This window comes from Lolium rigidum, chromosome 1 (assembly GCF_022539505.1).
Source record: "Lolium rigidum isolate FL_2022 chromosome 1, APGP_CSIRO_Lrig_0.1, whole genome shotgun sequence".
In the NCBI taxonomy this organism is placed as follows: Eukaryota; Viridiplantae; Streptophyta; class Magnoliopsida; order Poales; family Poaceae; genus Lolium; species Lolium rigidum.
In genome coordinates, this window is record NC_061508.1 from 275,055,295 (window position 1) to 275,075,097 (window position 19,803).

A 19,803-nucleotide genomic window follows, 5' to 3' on the forward strand; every position below is an offset into this window, starting at 1 on the left:
GGTAGGACAAAAGATGTTGTGCAAGTTTCTCATTGCGAGCACGCAAGACTATATATGGAACACATGCCTATTGATTGCTTAGTACTTGGACACCGTTTTATTATTATCTGCAAATGCCCTGCTATGATTGTTACATGAGTTTCTCTCATCCATGCAACGCCCGTCATCCGTCCCCGTGCCTACAGTATTTTAATCTTGCTGTTTACTAAAATCACTACTGCTGTCTTTGTTACTCTGCTGCTGTTATTTCACTACTGCTACTGCTATAAAACTGTTACTACTGATAAACTCTTGCGAGCAAGTCTGTTTCCAGGTGCAGCTGAATTGACAACTCCGCTGTTAAGGCTTCCAAGTGTTCTTTGTCTCCCCTTGTGTCGAATCAATAAATTGGGTTTTACTTCCCTCGAAGACTGTTGTGATCCCCTATACTTGTGGGTCATCACACGCTCGTACGCACGTGCTGTAGGCACGCTGTAGATACGTACAGAATGACGTGCGCGGGCCATACGGGCTTGTACAGGGCTCCACGGACGGTCTACGGATAGCAAAATTACGATTTTACCCCCGCTGCCGAAGAGGTATCAGAAGATCTCAGCCGTCCATGTGTTTGGCGTGTCCAGACTTTTCCAGGGGGGAGCACCGAAGCAGAAGCGTTTTTCCTCGCCTTCCACTGCTCCTCAGTGAGAAGGAGCTGGTCATCGGAGCTGCCTCTGTGATCTCCCTCCAACCTTTCCTCCACAACTCATAGGTGGCTCACTACCTTCTCAATCTAGAGCGTGGCCAGATCGAGCAAAGTCTCGATGGATAAGGCTATCTGCACGAATCGTGTGGGGACGATCAAAAGGAATTTGCTGACTACCTTTTCTTCGTCGATGTTGTCGGCAAGAGAGTGTAGTGCGGATGCGATGTAGAAGATTCACATCCTGAACTCGTCGATCATGTCATTGCCCTTGAACGTGACAAACTCGTACTCTGCCGGAGCAGCTGCACATGTGAATCGTGCACACGGTCGTTCCTTTGCTACTGCAGCCAGATCGCCTCCCACCCTGCCTTGGGCTTCCCTTTCCGATTAGCATGCAATGCATCTCTGACAAAGCCGCTAGTGCCTGCTTGTCGTCCTTGCGTGGGACAGTATCGTTCTCGATCGCATCCTACAACGGCCAAGCCTGGAGGTTCACCTCCATGACCATGGCCCAGTTGGTGTAGGTGCCACGGGTGAGCATCGGGAAGGAGAGTTTGGTGCCGCTCCCGCCGCCGGCATCACGAACTACCTTAGGATGTACCATGATCTCCCTGCCGCCGCGTCGTACCGTGCTCCGTCCCCGGCTTTGCGATCGCGGTCGCTGTGTTGCAGGAGGAGGGGATCACTGAGGCTCATGGTGGCGGCTGTTGTGGTGGCATTGTGACTGTGTGTGCACCGCTTGACACGGCCGTCACATCTAAGCTTTGATACCAATTGTTACCCTGAAGATCAAACACTTGAACAGAAAACTGGAGAGGGGATGAACTCACAGTTTTTGGTGCAGCTTGCAGCTTTTCGATTCTCCTTTTATTCATACGAAAGGGAAACATGTCCGAGTACTGTGCTCCAATACTGACCGCATCATCCCACAATCCGAGCTTCAAAACACAACCAACGGCGAGCTACACTCTGACAGAAAAACACAGACAAAACTGAATGTGTCAAACACGTGACACTTATGTGAAATTCAGAAAAATCAGTGCCGAGGGTATAACGCAACAGTGTCGGGCCGTTAGAGATGGCCTGCGGTGATTATTATCCAGCAGAGGCCACCCGCGTGTTTACTGTGTTCTTTCTTCAAAAGTTCAAGTGCTCCATATATAAAAGCCATCCCCGTTCACTCCCCTAGCAGCAACCATATATAACTACGCATCGAAGCAACGACTAAGTTAGTGCGCACTCCATTCTCAAAGAATGCGCAAGTAGAGCTGCACCATTATTTCTCAGATATGGCCTCATCATCTCCTGACTCCAAGCGACTCACAAAGCGCTTTTCACTCGCTACCCTTCTTGTCATGGTGAGCTGCTGCACGCATTTCGCGCTTGCAGCTCGCGATGTGCCGGCGGCCGGCAACGACAAGGCGATGAGAGAGAGATACGAGAAGTGGATGGCGGAGCACGGCCGCACTTACAAGAACCCGGCGGAGAAGGCTCGACGGTTCGAGATATTCAAGTCTAACGCCCACTTCATCGACTCCTATAATGCTGCAGCAGGCCCAGGGGCCAAGAGTCGCCCTGGGCTGACGACCAACAATTTCGCCGATCTGACCGAGGCCGAGTTCAACAATATCTACATCCGTCGCCGGAGCCTGCCACGGCCACCGTCTGTTGTCGAAACCGGATTCATGTACGGGAACGTATGCCTTTCTCATATTCCTGCCAGTATAGACTGGAGGGAGAAGGGGGCGGTAACTCCTGTCAAGGATCAAGGCTCATGTGGTGAGTTCTAGTTACTCTTGATTCACTCCATCACTCAAACTATTGAATCAAATCTTAGTTAGAATGTTAACTCGATTCGGCAGGAAATTAACATGTTCATTATTGAATGCTCAGGGTGTTGCTGGGCGTTCTCCGCGGTGGCAGCAGTGGAAGGCATCCACCAAATCAAAACCCAGAACCTGGCGTCCCTGTCGGAGCAGCAGCTCCTGGACTGCTCCACCGGCGCGAACAACCGTGGCTGTAACCTGGGCGACATGGACGAAGCATTCCGGCACATTGTCCACAGCGGTGGCCTCACCACCGAGGAGGCATACGGCTACGAAGCTAAGCAGAGCACCTGCCGCTCATCTGGAAAGCAGGTAGCGGCCAAGATCAGAGGTTTCCAGTATGTTCCTCCACTGAATGAGACTGCCCTCCTGTTGGCGGTTGCCCACCAGCCCGTGTCCGTTGCCTTGGACGGCAACAACACCGCGTTCCGCTTTTTTGATGGTACGGGAATATATGGTGCAGCAGGCCAGCAGTGTACCACTGACCTCAACCATGCTGTAACGGCCGTCGGCTACGGCACTGACGAGAACGGTAGCAAGTACTGGCTGATGAAGAACTCGTGGGGAAGCAGTTGGGCGGACAAGGGCTACGTGAAGATCGCGAGGGATGTGGCATCCAATACCGGCCTTTGCGGCCTTGCCATGCAGGCGTCCTACCCTGTTGCCTAACAAATAGTATAATGTATTTTATCTAGTATTAATAATTAGCATGCCGGCCCTTGGAAATGCAGGAGCTAGCACCATCTAAAAGTTTGTCCCAAAAGGGTTACATAAAAACATGTGTTATGCAATAAAGTTGTCTAAAAAGGTTTTAATTGAAATGTGTGTTATACGATTTAAAAAGGTTATGATTGCATTTATAAGCACATATGGTTACACATCACACTTAGGACTCGTTTGGTTACACACGTTCCCGAGGGGTTCCTCTACTTTTCCCGAGCCAAACAATCCCTGGGCGGAATTGACCCGGATGAGCACACCTGGCCATTTGGATGCCATCCAGCCTGCCATTCCGCGTCGTTTCCGCGTCCAACCCGGGGAGCCCGTTTTACCACTTGTGAGGCCAGGAACAGAATCCGCGAGGCGACTCGCATTGGGCGTCGACTCGGGGGCGACGGCGCCTGAACCCAAGCCCCTCCCCTTCCATCCCCACATTACGGGAAAAAAGGGCATTGCCGTGCAGCCAATCATTGCCGTGCGCCGCTGCACGGCAAAGACATCTTTGCCATGCGCAACAAGTAGCACGGACGACAAAGACAAACAGCACGGCAAAGTCTAAGCGCAGCGCACGACAAAGAATAACTGCACGGCAAAGTCAGCAGTGGCGCACGGCAACGATCCTACACACAGCAAAGTCCAACCAAAGCGCACGGCAAAGAAGCTACGACGGCAAAGACCCTACACGCCGCACGGCAAAGAAATGCTGCACGGCAAAGGCTCTTGACGTTGCCGTGACGCTCCCTTTGCCGTGCGGCCAGACAAGTTACACGGCAAAGGCTCCTTTGCCGTGTGTTCCTTTCTTTGCCGTGCACCATCATACATTTTATTTGTTTTTCTTTCTATTTTATTTCATCTAATACTTATATTTATTTTTTTAATTAGCTTTACTTTCTGATGACCATTTATTAGTGTTACTTAAGACAATGTGCAATACAAAATTACTCTCCATGTTCATCCCCCACATATATCAGGGTTTCAGAGCAATCCGCGCTTCGGAAAATCTGCTAAGTGTTATCGCCCAAATGTGAGGAAGGTCACACCGGGGAGCTACTTTTGCACCATTACACCTTCCACCACACTTTCACACATACCATAGGTCCACATGCAAGATTTGGTGGGATTCCGGTGCTCCGGCGGTCGTTCTCCCCCTCCCCCCCCCCCCCCCCCGAAAACAACGGTATGTGTGCCCCGGTGGGTCTTCCCCCTAAATTGATGCAAGCGTATCGGAAGGTAGCGGGGAGGTGCTATGGAAATCCTGTCTCGGATTGGGGTAGAGCTCGGAGAACGTACTCAATCTACGGATCCGGCGGCTGCTAGGAGCCCACATAGTAGAGTTCCAGGTTGATGCACGCGTAAAAAAAATAAAGATATGATGCATTTATTTTTCTATTTGATATAAATGCTATGTTTGTCTGTTTTGCTGCTGATTAGAGGATGGATAATCGTGGCTGGATGTACGATGGCAGAATCAGTCAGTGGAACTATACTGATGAATGGGGAGAAAATACCGAGCAGTTTGTGGATAGGGCGTTTGCCATCCCTACCAGACCTAGAACAGTTTAGTGCCCTTGTAGTAAGTGTGCTAACGAAAAGCCACAGGACAAGGAAACTATGAGTACTCACCTTATTAAGTTTGGGTTCACACTGTCCTACAAGATTTGGACTTACCATGGAGAAAAGGCAAAGAAACGTGCTAGGAAGGAGGTGCGGCAGATTCAACCTAGGGGAGAATATGACACTGGGTTTGATAGGTGCTTAGAAAACTTGGCTAATGGTAATGTGCCTGAAATCCCTCATGTAGGGGCTGAGACACCTCAGGATGCGGAGACAAGTGAGGACCCGGAGGAAAACACAAAGGATTATTATGAGGCTCTGTTTGCTTTGCAGAAACCCCTACATGAAAATACATAGGTTACCCAAATAGATGTCATAGCTCGCCTTATGGCCTTAAAGTGTCACAGGAACTTGTGCAGAGATGGGTTCGATGAACTTCTTGTCGTCGTTGGCAGCATTCTGCCGAAAGGGCACCTCTTGCCGCAAAACTTCTACTATTCGACCAAATTGCTCAGTGACCTTAAGATGTCATCTCAGCAGATACACACTTGTCCAAAGGGATGCATGCTATTCAGAGAGGAGCATGCTGACACAAATTATTGCATCAAATGCAATTCCTCTAGGTACTTTGAGGTAGACCGCAATGGTGATGGTCAGAAGAGGCAGACCACGATTGCCAAGAATATCCTCCGCTATCTTCCAGTCCTACTGAGGATCCAGCGGCTCTTCATGACCGAGGATTCTGCGCAGCAGATGAGGTGAGCCATGGATGGAAAAAGATACACCGACAAGATGATACATCCGTCAGATGGTAGTGCATGGAAGAACTTCGTCAAGAAATTTCCACTGAAAGCAGGTGACCCGAGGACTGTAGCAGGTTCGATATCAACCGATGGGTTCAATCCATATGGTATGTCGGCTGCAGTATACAGTTGTTGGCCAGTGTTTGTTATTCCCATGTACCTCCCCCTGGCGTCTACATGAGATCAGAGAACATGTTTTTGTCGATGATAATCCCAGGGCCCAAATACCCGGGTAAGAACATGAATGTGTACCTGGAACCGCTGGTGGATGACTTTGTTCGTGGCTGGGAAGGTCGCGGGATCTGAACATATGACACATCAAAGATGGAGTACTTCGATATGTATGTCTGGTACCACACGTCCCTGCATGACCTGCCAACACGTGCTTTGTTCTACGGGTGGTGTACACATGGGAAGTGGTCTTGCCCACAGTGCAGGCAGGCCGTGACTTTCTTCTGGCTAAACAAGGGAGGCAAGTATTCATGCTTTGATTAGGCTCGATAGTTCCTTGAGCAGAGGCATGTTGGAGATATTCCCAAGAGGCAATAATAAATTAGTTATTGTTATATCTTAGTGTTCATGATAAATGTTTACATCCCATGCTATAATTGTATTAACCGAAACATTGATACATGTGTGTTATGTAAACAACAAGGAGTCCCTAGTAAACCTCTTGTATAACTAGCTTGTTGATTAATAGATGATCATGATTTCGTGATCATGAACATTCAATGTTGTTAATAACAAGGTTATGGCATTGGGTGACTGATATAATGGACATACACCCAAATAAGCGTAGCATGAGATCAAGTCATTAAGTTCAACTTGCTATAAGCTTTCGATACATAGTTACCTAGTCCTTTGACCATGAGATCATGTAAATCACTTACACCGGAAGGATACTTTGATTACATCAAACACCATTGCGTAAATTTATGGTTATAAAGATGGGATTAAGTATTCGGAAAGTTTGAGTTGAGGCATATGGATCAACAGTGGGATTTGTCCATCCCGATGATGGATAGATATACTTTGGTCCCTCTCGGTGGAATATCGTATGATTAGCTTGCAAGCATGTGACTGGGTCACAAGAGATGACACACCACGGTACGAGTAAAGAGTACTTGTCCGTAATGATGTTGAACTAGGTATGGAGATAACGATGATCGAACCTCGGACAAGTAAAGTATCACGTGACAAAGGGAATCGGTATCGTATGTAAATGGTTCAATCGATCACTAAGTTATCGTTGAATGTGTGGGAGCCATTATGCATCTCCAGATCCCGCTATTGGTTATTGGTCGGAGAGGAGTCTCGACCATGTCTGCATAGTTCACGAACCGTAGGATGGCGCGCTTAAGGTTCGATGTCGCATAAGTAGATTCGGAATATGAGATGGAGACCGAAGTTTGTTCGGAGTCTCGGATGGGATCCAGGACATCACGAGGAGGTCCGGAATGGTCCGGAGAATAAGATTCATATAAGGGAAAGTTGATTTCTAGGTTTCGAAAAAGTTCGGGATTTTTCCGGTGGAAGACCGGGAAGGTTCTAGAAGGTTCCGGGGGTCCCACCAGTGGGCCCATGACCCTAGGAGGCCTAGCATGGCCCTCAATTCCCAAGTCGGCCACCCTTAGGGTTTTCCCCAAAACCCTAGGGGGGATCAACTTGGGGGGAACGAATTCCCCCTCCCCCCGTTGGCCGCCGGCCCTAGATGGGTTTGGGGCATTGGAGGGCCACCCAAAACCGACCTCCCCCCTATATAAAGAGGGCAGGGGGCAGGGGGAGCTCACCCCATCAGACCTAGCTCTGGCCGCCCCCTCTCTCCTCCATAATGTTGTACCGTCTTGGCGAAGCCCTGCAGCTTTTCTCCTCCACCACCACCACCACACCGTCGTGCTGCTGGGATTCCGAGGGGATCTACCACACCTTCGCTGCCTGCTGGAACGGGGAGAGGACGGTCTTCATCGACACCGTACGCACGACCGAGTACGGAAGTGCTGCCGGATTGCAGCACTGGATGATCGACTACATCAACAACGAGATCTAATCTCGTGGGCTTTGGAATCTTCGAGGGTTAGTCTCACATACATCTCATTGCTTCGATCTTGGTAGATTAGATCTTGCTTCTTCCTAGATTGGATCTTGGTTTTTGTTCATGTTCACGATAGAAATTTTTGTTTTCCATGCAACGAACCCATCAGTGGTATCAGAGCCGTGTCTATGCATAGATCTCTTGCACGAGTAGAACAGAATGGTTTTGTGAGCGTTGATGCTCTTGTTGTTTTTGGTTAGTGTACTTTGCATCTTGCGAGATGGTGGGATGAAGCGGCCCAGGCTAATTTTACATGATCGCGTCTCATGAGACTTGCTTCACGCTTGACATGAAACTTGTATTGCATAAGTGGCTTTGCGGGTGTCTGTCTCTGTCACCATAGTTAAGATTCAATCTACTCTTTCTATTGACAACACTAGTATCACTGTTGTGGTTCATGTTCGTAGATAGATTGGATCTTACTCGAAAACCCTAAACCACGTAAAATATGCAAACCAAATTAGAGGCGTCTAACTTGTTTTTGCAGGGTTTGGTGATGTGATATCGCCATTATGTGATGATGATTATATTTGATGTATGAGATGTTCATTATTGTATTATGGCAACCGGAAGAAGCCTAATGGTTGTCTTTAAATTTGTTAAGACCTGCGTGTCTATTCATCATGTAATAGCTTTATTTCAAGTAGTTGTTATAGTAGCTATAAGTGATGGACAACTATGAAGCGGAGCCATGGACCTTGGTGCAATGCTGGTGATGATGAAGATCATGCGCATGTGCTTTGGAGATGGAGATCAAAAGCACAAGAAGAAAGGCTATATCATATCACATATTATGAATTGCATGTGATGTTAATCCTTTATGCATCTTATCTTGCTTAGATTGCGACGGTAGCATTATAAGATGATCCCTCACATTAATATCAAGATAATAAAGTGTTCTCCCCTCGTATGCACCGTTGCTAAAGTTCATCGTCTCGAAGCATCTCGTGATGATCGGATGTGATAGATTCTACGTTCACATACAGTGGGTGTAAGCCATGTTGCACACGCGGAAATACTTGGGTTTTCTTGACGAGCCTAGCATGTACAGACATGGCCTCGGAACACAGGAAACCGAAAGGTTGAACACGAGTCATATGGATGATATGATCAACATGTTGATGTTCACGATTGAATGTACATCATCTCACGTGATGATCGGTTTTGGGATATGGATCGTGTGCCACTAAACAACTATGAGGGATGTTGTATTAAGTGGGAGTTCATTAGTAATTAGATTAAAACATGAACTAATTATCATGAACATAGTCTGAATAGTATTTTGAATTAAATTTGTAGAATTGGCATCCGTTATCTACCATGCGCTAGTCTTGTAATTGAGATATAAATACTGTTAAGTCTGACAAGAAACTTTACGGACTGGTACCTTATTGTTAAAGAATCAAGAAATGATTAAGTCCTATTGCAAACTTTTAGTAAACCTCACATTGATTCAAAGAGCAATGGTTTCAATTAGTACCTAAAATCATCTTGTCTCCATGAAACTTGAAGTTCAAATCCGTTTGAAAAGTAAGGAGTTGGAAATTTTGTTTTCAGAAGACAGAAATAAGCAAGGTATGAGACATATGTGATATCTAAGACCTTATTGCTAGATGATAGAATATAATCTAGTGAGACTACATAAACTCATAAGTTTTATGGGAATGTATGAAGGTTGAAGACGCCAGGAGTCCCAATCCTCCAACTAGTTGGGTAGTAACGACATTCGCATATCCATGAAGTGATCGTCCTTAGTATGCACCGTTGCTAAGACTCATCGTTTCGAAGCATCACGTGATGATCGGGTGTTATAGATTCTACGTGTGCATAAAACGGGTGCAAGCCAGATTGGCACATACGAGTACTAAGGTTAAACTTTACGAGCCTAGCATGTACAGAGATGGTCTCGGAAAGTCGTCATGATTTGATGGATAAAAATTATGAGTGAAATTGTTCATCACATTAAAAGGTTACTAATAGTGAAATCTGGAACACGTAACGGCCCAGGGTAGCACCCCTATTAGATTTTCTTGTGTTTTTATTTTGTGCATCATCATGGCATCATGCATGCATCACATCCATGTTTTAACAAAATAAAATTATTTTTATTAAACCCTATTTTGTTGTTCAAACTCCTCTCCTCTTTTATTTCAAATTATATCCATCCTTTCTCTGTTTAATTTCACAACTAAAATCTGTTTAGAAATGGTTTTGAAACAAACAAACAAAAACAAAACAGTTTTAAAATAAAAATAAAAAGGGAGCAGACCTCCCAATCAGCCAGGCCTGGGAAGGCCCAGCCGGCAGCCCTCTACCCCTGGCCCTCTCCTTTCTCTCTCAAGCCCAGCACCGGAGCCCACCTGGGCCTCTTTCTTCCTTCTCTCTGGCAGCCCACGTACCGGTTCAGTGGAGACCGAGTCTCCTCTCCTCGTCGTCTTCTGGCACGAAGGTTGCGTGCAACCTTTTTCGCCATGGCTCTGGACCCCCCACGGTGCACCACCGCACCTCACCTGCTCCCTCCCTTCTTATCCCCATCCCTGTGCCTGGAAACCCTAGCCCTCCCCTCTCTTTTCCTCCCTCGCGCCGCCGCCCCATCTCCCTCATCTTTTTCTTCTCTGTGAGAAAAGCCACCGTGAGCTCCTCCACGACGCCCGTCGTCTCCAGCCGTCCCCTCGTCAAGCCGACGCCACCCAGAGCTCCGCCTCCTTGTGCTGGTCATCTCCACCAAAGGAATCGACAAGGGGCACCGTAAATCGGGCACAAATTCGCCGTTCCTCCGCCACGGCCGCCTTGCTCCGGCGAACTTTCCGGCCGCCCCCATCCTCCTCTGGCCACATCGAGTTGTCTGTCGCCTCCCTGGTAACCACGCGCTCCTCCTGCACCTTGTCTTCCCCTCCCTTCCTTCCTGGTACGGTTTCCCCGCTGTTGACCCCGTCGTTCCTCCGCATCACTTCGACGCCGGCGACCTCTCCGGTGATCCCCGACAACGGCGCCGCCACTCCTTGGTTCCCCGCATCGTTGCGCTTCTCCTGCACCATCCCGCGCATCCGGGAGCCCTCAGCAACGCCCGCGCGCGCCATGCCGACGCGGTGACCACCGCGCCTGGAACGCGCATGGCATCAAACACCTTGCCTGCGCGCACACAAGGTTTGCCACGCTGGCGTCCTACGTGGCACCCGGCCCCGCTTGTCATCCGCGGCGGCTCAGATCCATCTGGGTGAGAATTTCCCCTCAGATCCAGATCCAGACGCTTTTGCACTCAACCCCCTGCTTGTTCTGTGATCTAACCCGGCGCCCTTGTCTCTGAGCTTTTCCTAGAAAACCCCATGGAACCCCTGTGAAGCAACCCGTGCCCCTCTGCTTGGTCAGCTGCCGCGTCAGCCTCTCTGGCCCCGCTTGTCAGCCGTTGTGGCTAGAGCCCCCTGGGTATAAAAGTTTCCCTTTTCTCTGTTTTTCAGAAAATTCCAGAAAATGCTTTAAACTTGCAAAATTAATATCTTTTAAATGCTAACTCGAAATAAAATGTGTTATATATGAAAATTGATCAGAAAAACATAAGGAACATGAATATGCCATTCATATGCTTGTTTGCATCTCGCATCATGTCGCGTGTTGATAGTTATGCATGTTCACCTCACATATATGCGGAGTATTTTGGGTTTCCAACTATGGTTTTCCCGCTCCGTTTAATATTGAAGTAGCGCACCCCTGCCACGTTATGCCATGCTAATCAACCATTAACTTTGCCGGTAGAAAATGCAACTCCAACATAATTTGTTTGTTCGGGATTCCGATCCCGCTTAAATTGGATAAGTTGCATCGCATCATCCTTGCCATGTCATGCATATCATCTTGAGCATGCTGGTTCTTTATCCGTAGTAGTAAGACTTGCATACGTTGTGTGTTCCAGCATTTGCTTCTTCTCGGATAGGATCACGAAGTGTTGATGTGAGATACGACGAGCTCTCCGACAAGTTCTTCTGCAGCTTTTCACAGGCGAGCCCACCCCTTCACCTATTTTATTTTTACATGCTCTTTTGATCTATTGCTATCCTTATGTTGCGATTCTGTTGTGTCACGTGTCCTATCCACCTGTTACCTATATGTCCGAGATACACCTCCTCGCCCTACCTATTGTTTGTTGTTTGCCAGCTTTGCGAGTCGTAGGCGAGTTTAGGGTTTTGTTGATATCTCGAAATGTTCGGGATATCTTGTTGGGAGGTTATCACATGCTATATCATTTGTTGGAGATACACATGCTTTACTTTATTGTTAACAACTAAAATTGTAAGCAGAGGCATCTGTGAGCCCCTTTGCGAAAGCATCGGAACTTTGACTTGCTAATGTCCCCTAGGACCCGAGTTCTTGTTATCTGTTCCGAGATTGAGCGCTCTACCCGTACGTGGGGGAATGGGACCCCCATCACCCACTACCTTTCCTCGAGTCTGTTTATTGGGAGCCACAACCTTGGTTTTATTTGCCCATATGCACGATGCACGATTTACTTATGTTGCCTTCGGGTGTTTATTTCTGTACTGTACTCATAACGCGGGACTCCTTATCCTTGGCCGGTCGTTAGTGCCCGCCTTGGAAGCCGTCGCAAACCTCTGGGTCCATATCGGAGTACGGCCGAACTTCGTCACGGGTAGCTTAGTTGGGTGGCTCCCATTAAACTTTCTCTTGCATTGGGAACGGTCTTGTTGTGAGACTCCACCTGTAGTAAGTGGGTTCGAGCATGCGTATGGTTACATTTGGGCAACCCCTGCAGGGTGTACATCTTATCGATAAGCCGTGTCCGCGGTTATGGACGACTTGGAATTGTATAGCTTGATCATAGAACAACTTACACCTTATTTCCTGTTGCTAATAATTTGCTAATAAAACTTTTTCAAAAAGTGTGTGTGCCTTTGCTAGTACCTCTTTGCGAAGGGGGATCGCATCGGCTGTGTTATGTTTGCAGAGTATAGAACTGTTACCTTGTGCGCTCTCTTATCTTCTCTGAGTAGACAGATGTTGTAGCGTGTCTCTATTGGATAGTAGCTTTGCTGCCGCTAAACTCCACATATAGTCGGGTGAAGTTTATACCGCCCACCAGCGAGCATAGCTGGTCTTGTCTCGCAAGTACGTGCCAATGGTACTTACCCTCGCCTTCCTTTCTTTTTGTCTCCTCCCCCTTTTGTCGGCAACCAATGGCCCGACTTTGACAGGTACGAGATGACGACGTTAGCAAGGTTACCCTTCCGGCTTGGCCTGGGCAGGGTTATGGATGTCACTGGTTATCTTCAGGACTCTTAGTCCAATTTGTATCTTGTTCGTACTCGGACGTATTCGATCTTCTGTATGATTTGGATCTTTGTATGTATCTATTTGTATCTTGACTCGTTGGAGTCGTTGTTGTAATATATGTATCTTGTGGGCTCTATTGTAATATTGTTGTAATGTTACCGCTCGTGTTAATTCCTCTGGCATCACGTGTGTGATTCGTCGCGCACGTCGTGTCGGAGGGCGTCTCTGAATCGATATCGTGCGGATTTCAGCGGGATCGCTGGGATCCTCACGGTACCGGTTCCGGGGCGTCACAAGTTGGTATCAGAGCTCAGGTTGACGGTACCCCACTAGTCCAGCCTTTAGGATAACCTTGCCAACGGACGTTGTTGTGTAGAGTGTCAAAACTATTTTCTGAAAACTCGTTGGATAGTTCTGATTAGCTCTGCATTTTTCTTCTTACCTATATTCTTTCTCCTCTTACTTTTGCGAGTTTTGAGTCTTCTTCCTTATCTGAGTTTTCTGAGTCTTTGGTCTCTACGTGGGTTGGACGATCTATGCCCTTATCCTAATAGGTCTGATCTTCGGAGGGTCCGACAGAAGCGCATCATCGACAGCGGAACAACGACTTCTTGTTAGTGGTGTCGACCGATCAGCATGGAGCAATAATTCTTGTTAGTGGTGTCGAGGAGATCGACACGTCGCCTGAAGACCCGATAGTTCACCTCTCTCCCCCGTACATTGAGGTGGAACCTCGGGGCGAGGTTCCTTGTTAGTGGTGTCGATTGTAACGGCCCAGGGTAGCACCCCTATTAGATTTTCTTGTGTTTTTATTTTGTGCATCATCATGGCATCATGCATGCATCACATCCATGTTTTAACAAAATAAAATTATTTTTATTAAACCCTATTTTGTTGTTCAAACTCCTCTCCTCTTTTATTTCAAATTATATCCATCCTTTCTCTGTTTAATTTCACAACTAAAATCTGTTTAGAAATGGTTTTGAAACAAACAAACAAAAACAAAACAGTTTTAAAATAAAAATAAAAAGGGAGCAGACCTCCCAATCGGCCAGGCCTGGGAAGGCCCAACCGGCAGCCCTCTACCCCTGGCCCTCTCCTTTCTCTCTCAAGCCCAGCACCGGAGCCCACCTGGGCCTCTTTCTTCCTTCTCTCTGGCAGCCCACGTACCGGTTCAGTGGAGACCGAGTCTCCTCTCCTCGTCGTCTTCTGGCACGAAGGTTGCGTGCAACCTTTTTCGCCATGGCTCGGGACCCCCACGGTGCACCACCGCACCTCACCTGCTCCCTCCCTTCTTATCCCCATCCCCGTGCCCGGAAACCCTAGCCCTCCCCTCTCTTTTCCTCCCTCGCGCCGCCGCCCCATCTCCCTCATCTTTTCTTCTCTGTGAGAAAAGCCACCGTGAGCTCCTCCACGACGCCCGTCGTCTCCAGCCGTCCCCTCGTCAAGCCGACGCCACCCAGAGCTCCGCCTCCTTGTGCTGGTCATCTCCACCAAAGGAATCGACAAGGGGCACCGTAAATCGGGCACAAATTCGCCGTTCCTCCGCCACGGCCGCCTTGCTCCGGCGAACTTTCCGGCCGCCCCCGTCCTCCTTCGGCCACACCGAGTTGTCTGTCGCCTCCCTGGTAACCACGCGCTCCTCCTGCACCTTGTCTTCCCCTCCCTTCCTTCCTGGTACGGTTTCCCCGCTGTTGACCCCGTCGTTCCTCCGCAGCACCTCGACGCCGGCGACCTCTCCGGTGATCCCCGACAACGGCGCCGCCACTCATTGGTTCCCCGCATCATTGCGCTTCTCCTGCACCATCCCGCGCATCCGGGAGCCCTCAGCAACACCCGCGCGCGTGCCATGCCGACGCGGTGACCACCGCGCCTGGAACGCGCACGGCATCAAACACCTTGCCTGCGCGCACACAAGGTTTGCCACGCTGGCGTCCTACGTGGCACCCGGCCCCGCTTGTCATCCGCGGCAGCTCAGATCCATCTGGGTGAGAATTTCCCCTCAGATCCAGATCCAGACGCTTTTGCACTCAACCCCGTGCTTGTTCTGTGATCTAACCCGGCGCCCTTCTCTCTGAGCTTTTCCTAGAAAACCCCCTGGAACCCCTGTGAAGCAACCCGGGCCCCTCTGCTTGGTCAGCTGCCGCGTCAGCCTCTCTGGCCCCGCTTGTCAGCCGTTGTGGCTAGAGCCCCCTGGGTATAAAAAGTTTCCCTTTTCTCTGTTTTTCCAGAAAATTCCAGAAAATGCTTTAAACTTGCAAAATTAATATCTTTTAAATGCTAACTCGAAATAAAATGTGTTATATATGAAAATTGATCAGAAAAACATAAGGAACATGAATATGCCATTCATATGCTTGTTTGCATCTCGCATCATGTCGCGTGTTGATAGTTATGCATGTTCACCTCACATATATGCGGAGTATTTTGGGTTTCCAACTATGGTTTTCCCCGCTCCGTTTAATATTGAAGTAGCGCACCCCTGCCACGTTATGCCATGCTAATCAACCATTAACTTTGCCGGTAGAAAATGCAACTCCAACATAATTTGTTTGTTCGGGATTCCGATCCCGCTTAAATTGGATAAGTTGCATCGCATCATCCTTGCCATGTCATGCATATCATCTTGAGCATGCTGGTTCTTTATCCGTAGTAGTAAGACTTGCATACGTTGTGTGTTCCAGCATTTGCTTCTTCTCGGATAGGATCACGAAGTGTTGATGTGAGATACGACGAGCTCTCCGACAAGTTCTTCTGCAGCTTTTCACAGGCGAGCCCACCCCTTCACCTATTTTATTTTTACATGCTCTTTTGATCTATTGCTATCCTTATGTTGCGATTCTCGTTGTGTCACGTGTCCTATCCACCTGTTACCTATATGTCCGAGATACACCTCCTCGCCCTACCTATTGTTTGTTGTTTGCCAGCTTTGCGAGTCGTAGGCGAGTTTAGGGTTTTGTTGATATCTCGAAATGTTCGGGATATCTTGTTGGGAGGTTATCACATGCTATATCATTTGTTGGAGATACACATGCTTTACTTTATTGTTAACAACTAAAATTGTAAGCGAGAGGTATCCGTGAGCCCCTTTGCGAAAGCATCGGAACTTTGACTTGCTAATGTCCCCTAGGACCCGAGTTCTTGTTATCTGTTCCGAGATTGAGCGCTCTACCCGTACGTGGGGGAATGGGACCCCCATCACCCACTACCTTTCCTCGAGTCTGTTTATTGGGAGCCACAACCTTGGTTTTATTTGCCCATATGCACGATGCACGATTTACTTCTGTTGCCTTCGGGTGTTTATTTCTGTACTGTACTCATAACGCGGGACTCCTTATCCTTGGCCGGTCGTTAGTGCCCGCCTTGGAAGCCGTCGCAAACCTCTGGGTCCGTATCGGAGTACGGCCGAACTTCGTCACGGGTAGCTTAGTTGGGTGGCTCCCATTAAACTTTCTCTTGCATTGGGAACGGTCTTGTTGTGAGACTCCACCTGTAGTAAGTGGGTTCGAGCATGCGTATGGTTACATTTGGGCAACCCCTGCAGAGGTGTACATCTTATCGATAAGCCGTGTCCGCGGTTATGGACGACTTGGAATTGTATAGCTTGATCATAGAACAACTTACACCTTATTTCCGTTGCTAATAATTTGCTAATAAAACTTTTTCAAAAAGTGTGTGTGCCTTTGCTAGTACCTCTTTGCGAAGGGGGATCGCATCGGCTGTGTTATGTTTGCAGAGTATAGAACTGTTACCTTGTGCGCTCTCTTATCTTCTCTGAGTAGACAGATGTTGTAGCGTGTCTCTATTGGATAGTAGCTTTGCTGCCGCTAAACTCCACATATAGTCGGGTGAAGTTTATACCGCCCACCAGCGAGCATAGCTGGTCTTGTCTCGCAAGTACGTGCCAATGGTACTTACCCTCGCCTTCCTTTCTTTTTGTCTCCTCCCCCTTTGCTCGGCAACCGATGGCCCAACTTTGACAGGTACGAGATGACGACGTTAGCAAGGTTACCCTTCCGGCTTGGCCTGGGCAGGGTTATGGATGTCACTGGTTATCTTCAGGACTCTTAGTCCAATTTGTATCTTGTCCGTACTCGGACGTATTCGATCTTCTGTATGATTTGGATCTTTGTATGTATCTTGACTCGTTGGAGTCGTTGTTGTAATATATGTATCTTGTGGGCTCTATTGTAATCCTGTTGTAATGTTACCGCTCGTGTTAATTCCTCTGGCATCACGTGTGTGATTCGTCGTGCACGTCGTGTCGGAGGGCGTCTCTGAATCGATATCGTGCGGATTTCGGCGGGATCGCTGGGATCCTCACGGTACCGGTTCCGGGGCGTCACAACTTATCATGTGATGATCAACTTCAAAGTAAGAACCTCAAGGTTATTACTATTTGACCAATGGACCTAGAAGTTATTGAAGGTGAAGTGTTTTCTGAGAATGAGGAAAGCTAAATGAGAAACTACAAAAGATTTTGGCAGAAAGAAAGAAAATACTAGAAAGTCTAGCTCATGTGTATATAGATGATATACATGTTATGAATGTATTCCTTGTTTCGTCACACAATGAAATTCTTGGGTATAAGTACCATATTGGTTGGTATGAGATGTCATACAACACAACGCAATACAAGAATTCAATGGCCTAAGTGACTGATAAGGAATATGGTAATAATGAACGTGCGGACAAAATAAAGTGTTATTATGTTTCTCGTTGGCATTCTACCTAGCCCTTCGGATTTATAATAAAGAACTTCATAATTGTTATTTTGTTCTGGTCAAATGAAAACAATGAGTTGTTCAAATTATGACAGTATTCCATGTACGATGGATAAGTTATTATAAATCTTTATGGTGAAGCACACATGCATAACACTGATGCTAAAATGTCATTCGGCAAATGGTGTGAATTCCACTTATTAGTGGAACCGCCATTTAGGTCATGTTAGAAAGGAACGCATGAAGGAACTCCCTGCAAATTGATTTTTGGAGTCATTTGATTTTTGAATCGTTTGGCGCTTGCAAATCTCTTCTAAAGAGAATGACTGAAATACCATTCATAGGACAAGAGTTGAACGGGCAACTAACTTAGTGGAAACATACATGATGATGTCTATAATTCACTGGGCATAGTTGTGTGCGGGAGATTCTTCTACTTCATGAAAACTTCCAACAATGAATTGAGTATATATATGTGGATATATTTATTCGATAAGAAAGAAGTTTGAAACATTTGAATGGATTCAAATAAATTTCAGCATGAAGTGGAAATCATTGTAATAGAAAAGTCAAATATCTATGATTGGATCATGGTGGAAATATTTGAATTACGAGTTTTAGCGAACATCTAAGAGAGTTATGAAATTGTTCTACAAGTCACGTTTGTTGGAATATCATAGTGATGATGGAGTATCCGAGAGACGTATCCAAACCTTGTTGGGTTAATGATGAGATAAAATAATTTGACGCCATTATATTTTTGTGGATTATGCTTTAGAGACTACCGCTTTTAGACTAAATAGAGCGTCATCATAATCCGTTGAAATGGCACCATACGAGTTATGCATGGGTATAAACCCTAACAGTCCTTTCTTAAATTTTGGTATGTGTAGCATAAGTAAATAAGTTTACAACCAAAATCGGATGAATGTCTTTGTTGGTTATCCCATAGAATGGATTGGGAATTCTTTCCACTATGAAGTAAAAGACAAAAATGTTTGTTAATTGTACTTTCTTATTTCCAAGAAATTGTTTTCTAGCGAAGTATTTGAGTGGGAGGACAATGGAACTTGATAAGGTTCATGAACCTGAGCATGATCATAAGAGTAGCACAGCATTGGAAATGGTTCCGGAAGCGGCCACGACGATCATGGCTCCCATGTCTACAAAGTGTTATAGTCATGGATATCAAAGTACCTATTCAACCTTGTAGATGTGGTTTACTTTGTGATCAAATAAATGATTTGTGGACAAAGGATTGATTTTGAACAATTATAAACCAACTACATACAAAGAAGTTATGATGGGCCCTGACTCTGTTAAATGGCTATGCGCCATGAAATCCAAGACAGGTGAATACTTTTTGAAAGTAAATTGATCTATAAAATTGATGGACTTGGATGGAATATCCTTGAAGAAGCTCGACTTGTCGAAAAGTTGTTTACGACAAAGTTCAAAGAGTTGACTACAATAAGATTAGATCTTCTATAGACATGCTTATATTCTATGTGGATTATTCTAGTAGTCGCTACATATTTCTTTTATGAGATATGATAGTAGGATGGCAGAAATACATTCCTTACCAGAAGTGTGTATGAAGGATGTATACTAGATACAAACCGAGAGTTTTGCTAGTCCGTGGAATACTAGATAGGTATAAAAACTTCACTGGATGAAGTAAGTATCACGGAGTTGGAATCTTCACCGGATGAAATAATCAACGCGCCACAACCGGCTCCAAAACCACAAAGGCTACCACACTCCACAAAGGCAACAACGCCACAAAGACGACAAGGCCACAAAGACTAGAACACCACAAAGGAAACAAGGCCACTAAGCCAACTACACCACTATGGTCAACATGCCCTCTACGAGACCGAAACCCCGGAGAGAATCTAAACCGATGCACCTAATGCAATGGCTAAGAACACCACCAACATGCCCAAGTTCTTCTCTCCCAAATTCCAACAAAGCTACAAAAGCTATTGGGGGAATAAGGGAGGAAGAACAAATATGAGGAGAAACACCAAATAACTCCAAGATCAAGATATAGCAAGATCCCCTCACTTGGTGAGGGATTCGATTGGTGAAGCTCTAGATCTAGATCTCCTCTCTC

General features: G+C 46.8%; 1 protein-coding gene across 1 annotated transcript; it reads left to right on the forward strand.

Annotated features, from left to right (window-relative positions):
- The first annotated feature begins 1,926 nt into the window (after positions 1 to 1,926).
- On the forward strand, positions 1,927 to 3,323 carry LOC124683735 (senescence-specific cysteine protease SAG39-like). The gene is made up of 2 exons (XM_047218194.1): positions 1,927 to 2,461; positions 2,576 to 3,323. The coding sequence occupies exons 1-2, from the start codon at positions 1,972 to 1,974 to the stop codon at positions 3,175 to 3,177; spliced, it is 1,092 nt and encodes a 363-aa protein (XP_047074150.1). The 5' UTR covers positions 1,927 to 1,971; the 3' UTR covers positions 3,178 to 3,323.
- Positions 3,324 to 19,803: the final 16,480 nt, after the last annotated feature.

Excerpts from the sequence above, each read along its gene's own strand:
- LOC124683735 (XM_047218194.1), top strand. The coding sequence starts at position 1,972 with ATGGCCTCATCATCTCCTGACTCCAAGCGACTCACAAAGCGCTTTTCA. Across the intron at positions 2,462-2,575 it reads CAAGGATCAAGGCTCATGTG|GGTGTTGCTGGGCGTTCTCC; the intron begins GTGAGTTCTAGT and ends TTGAATGCTCAG.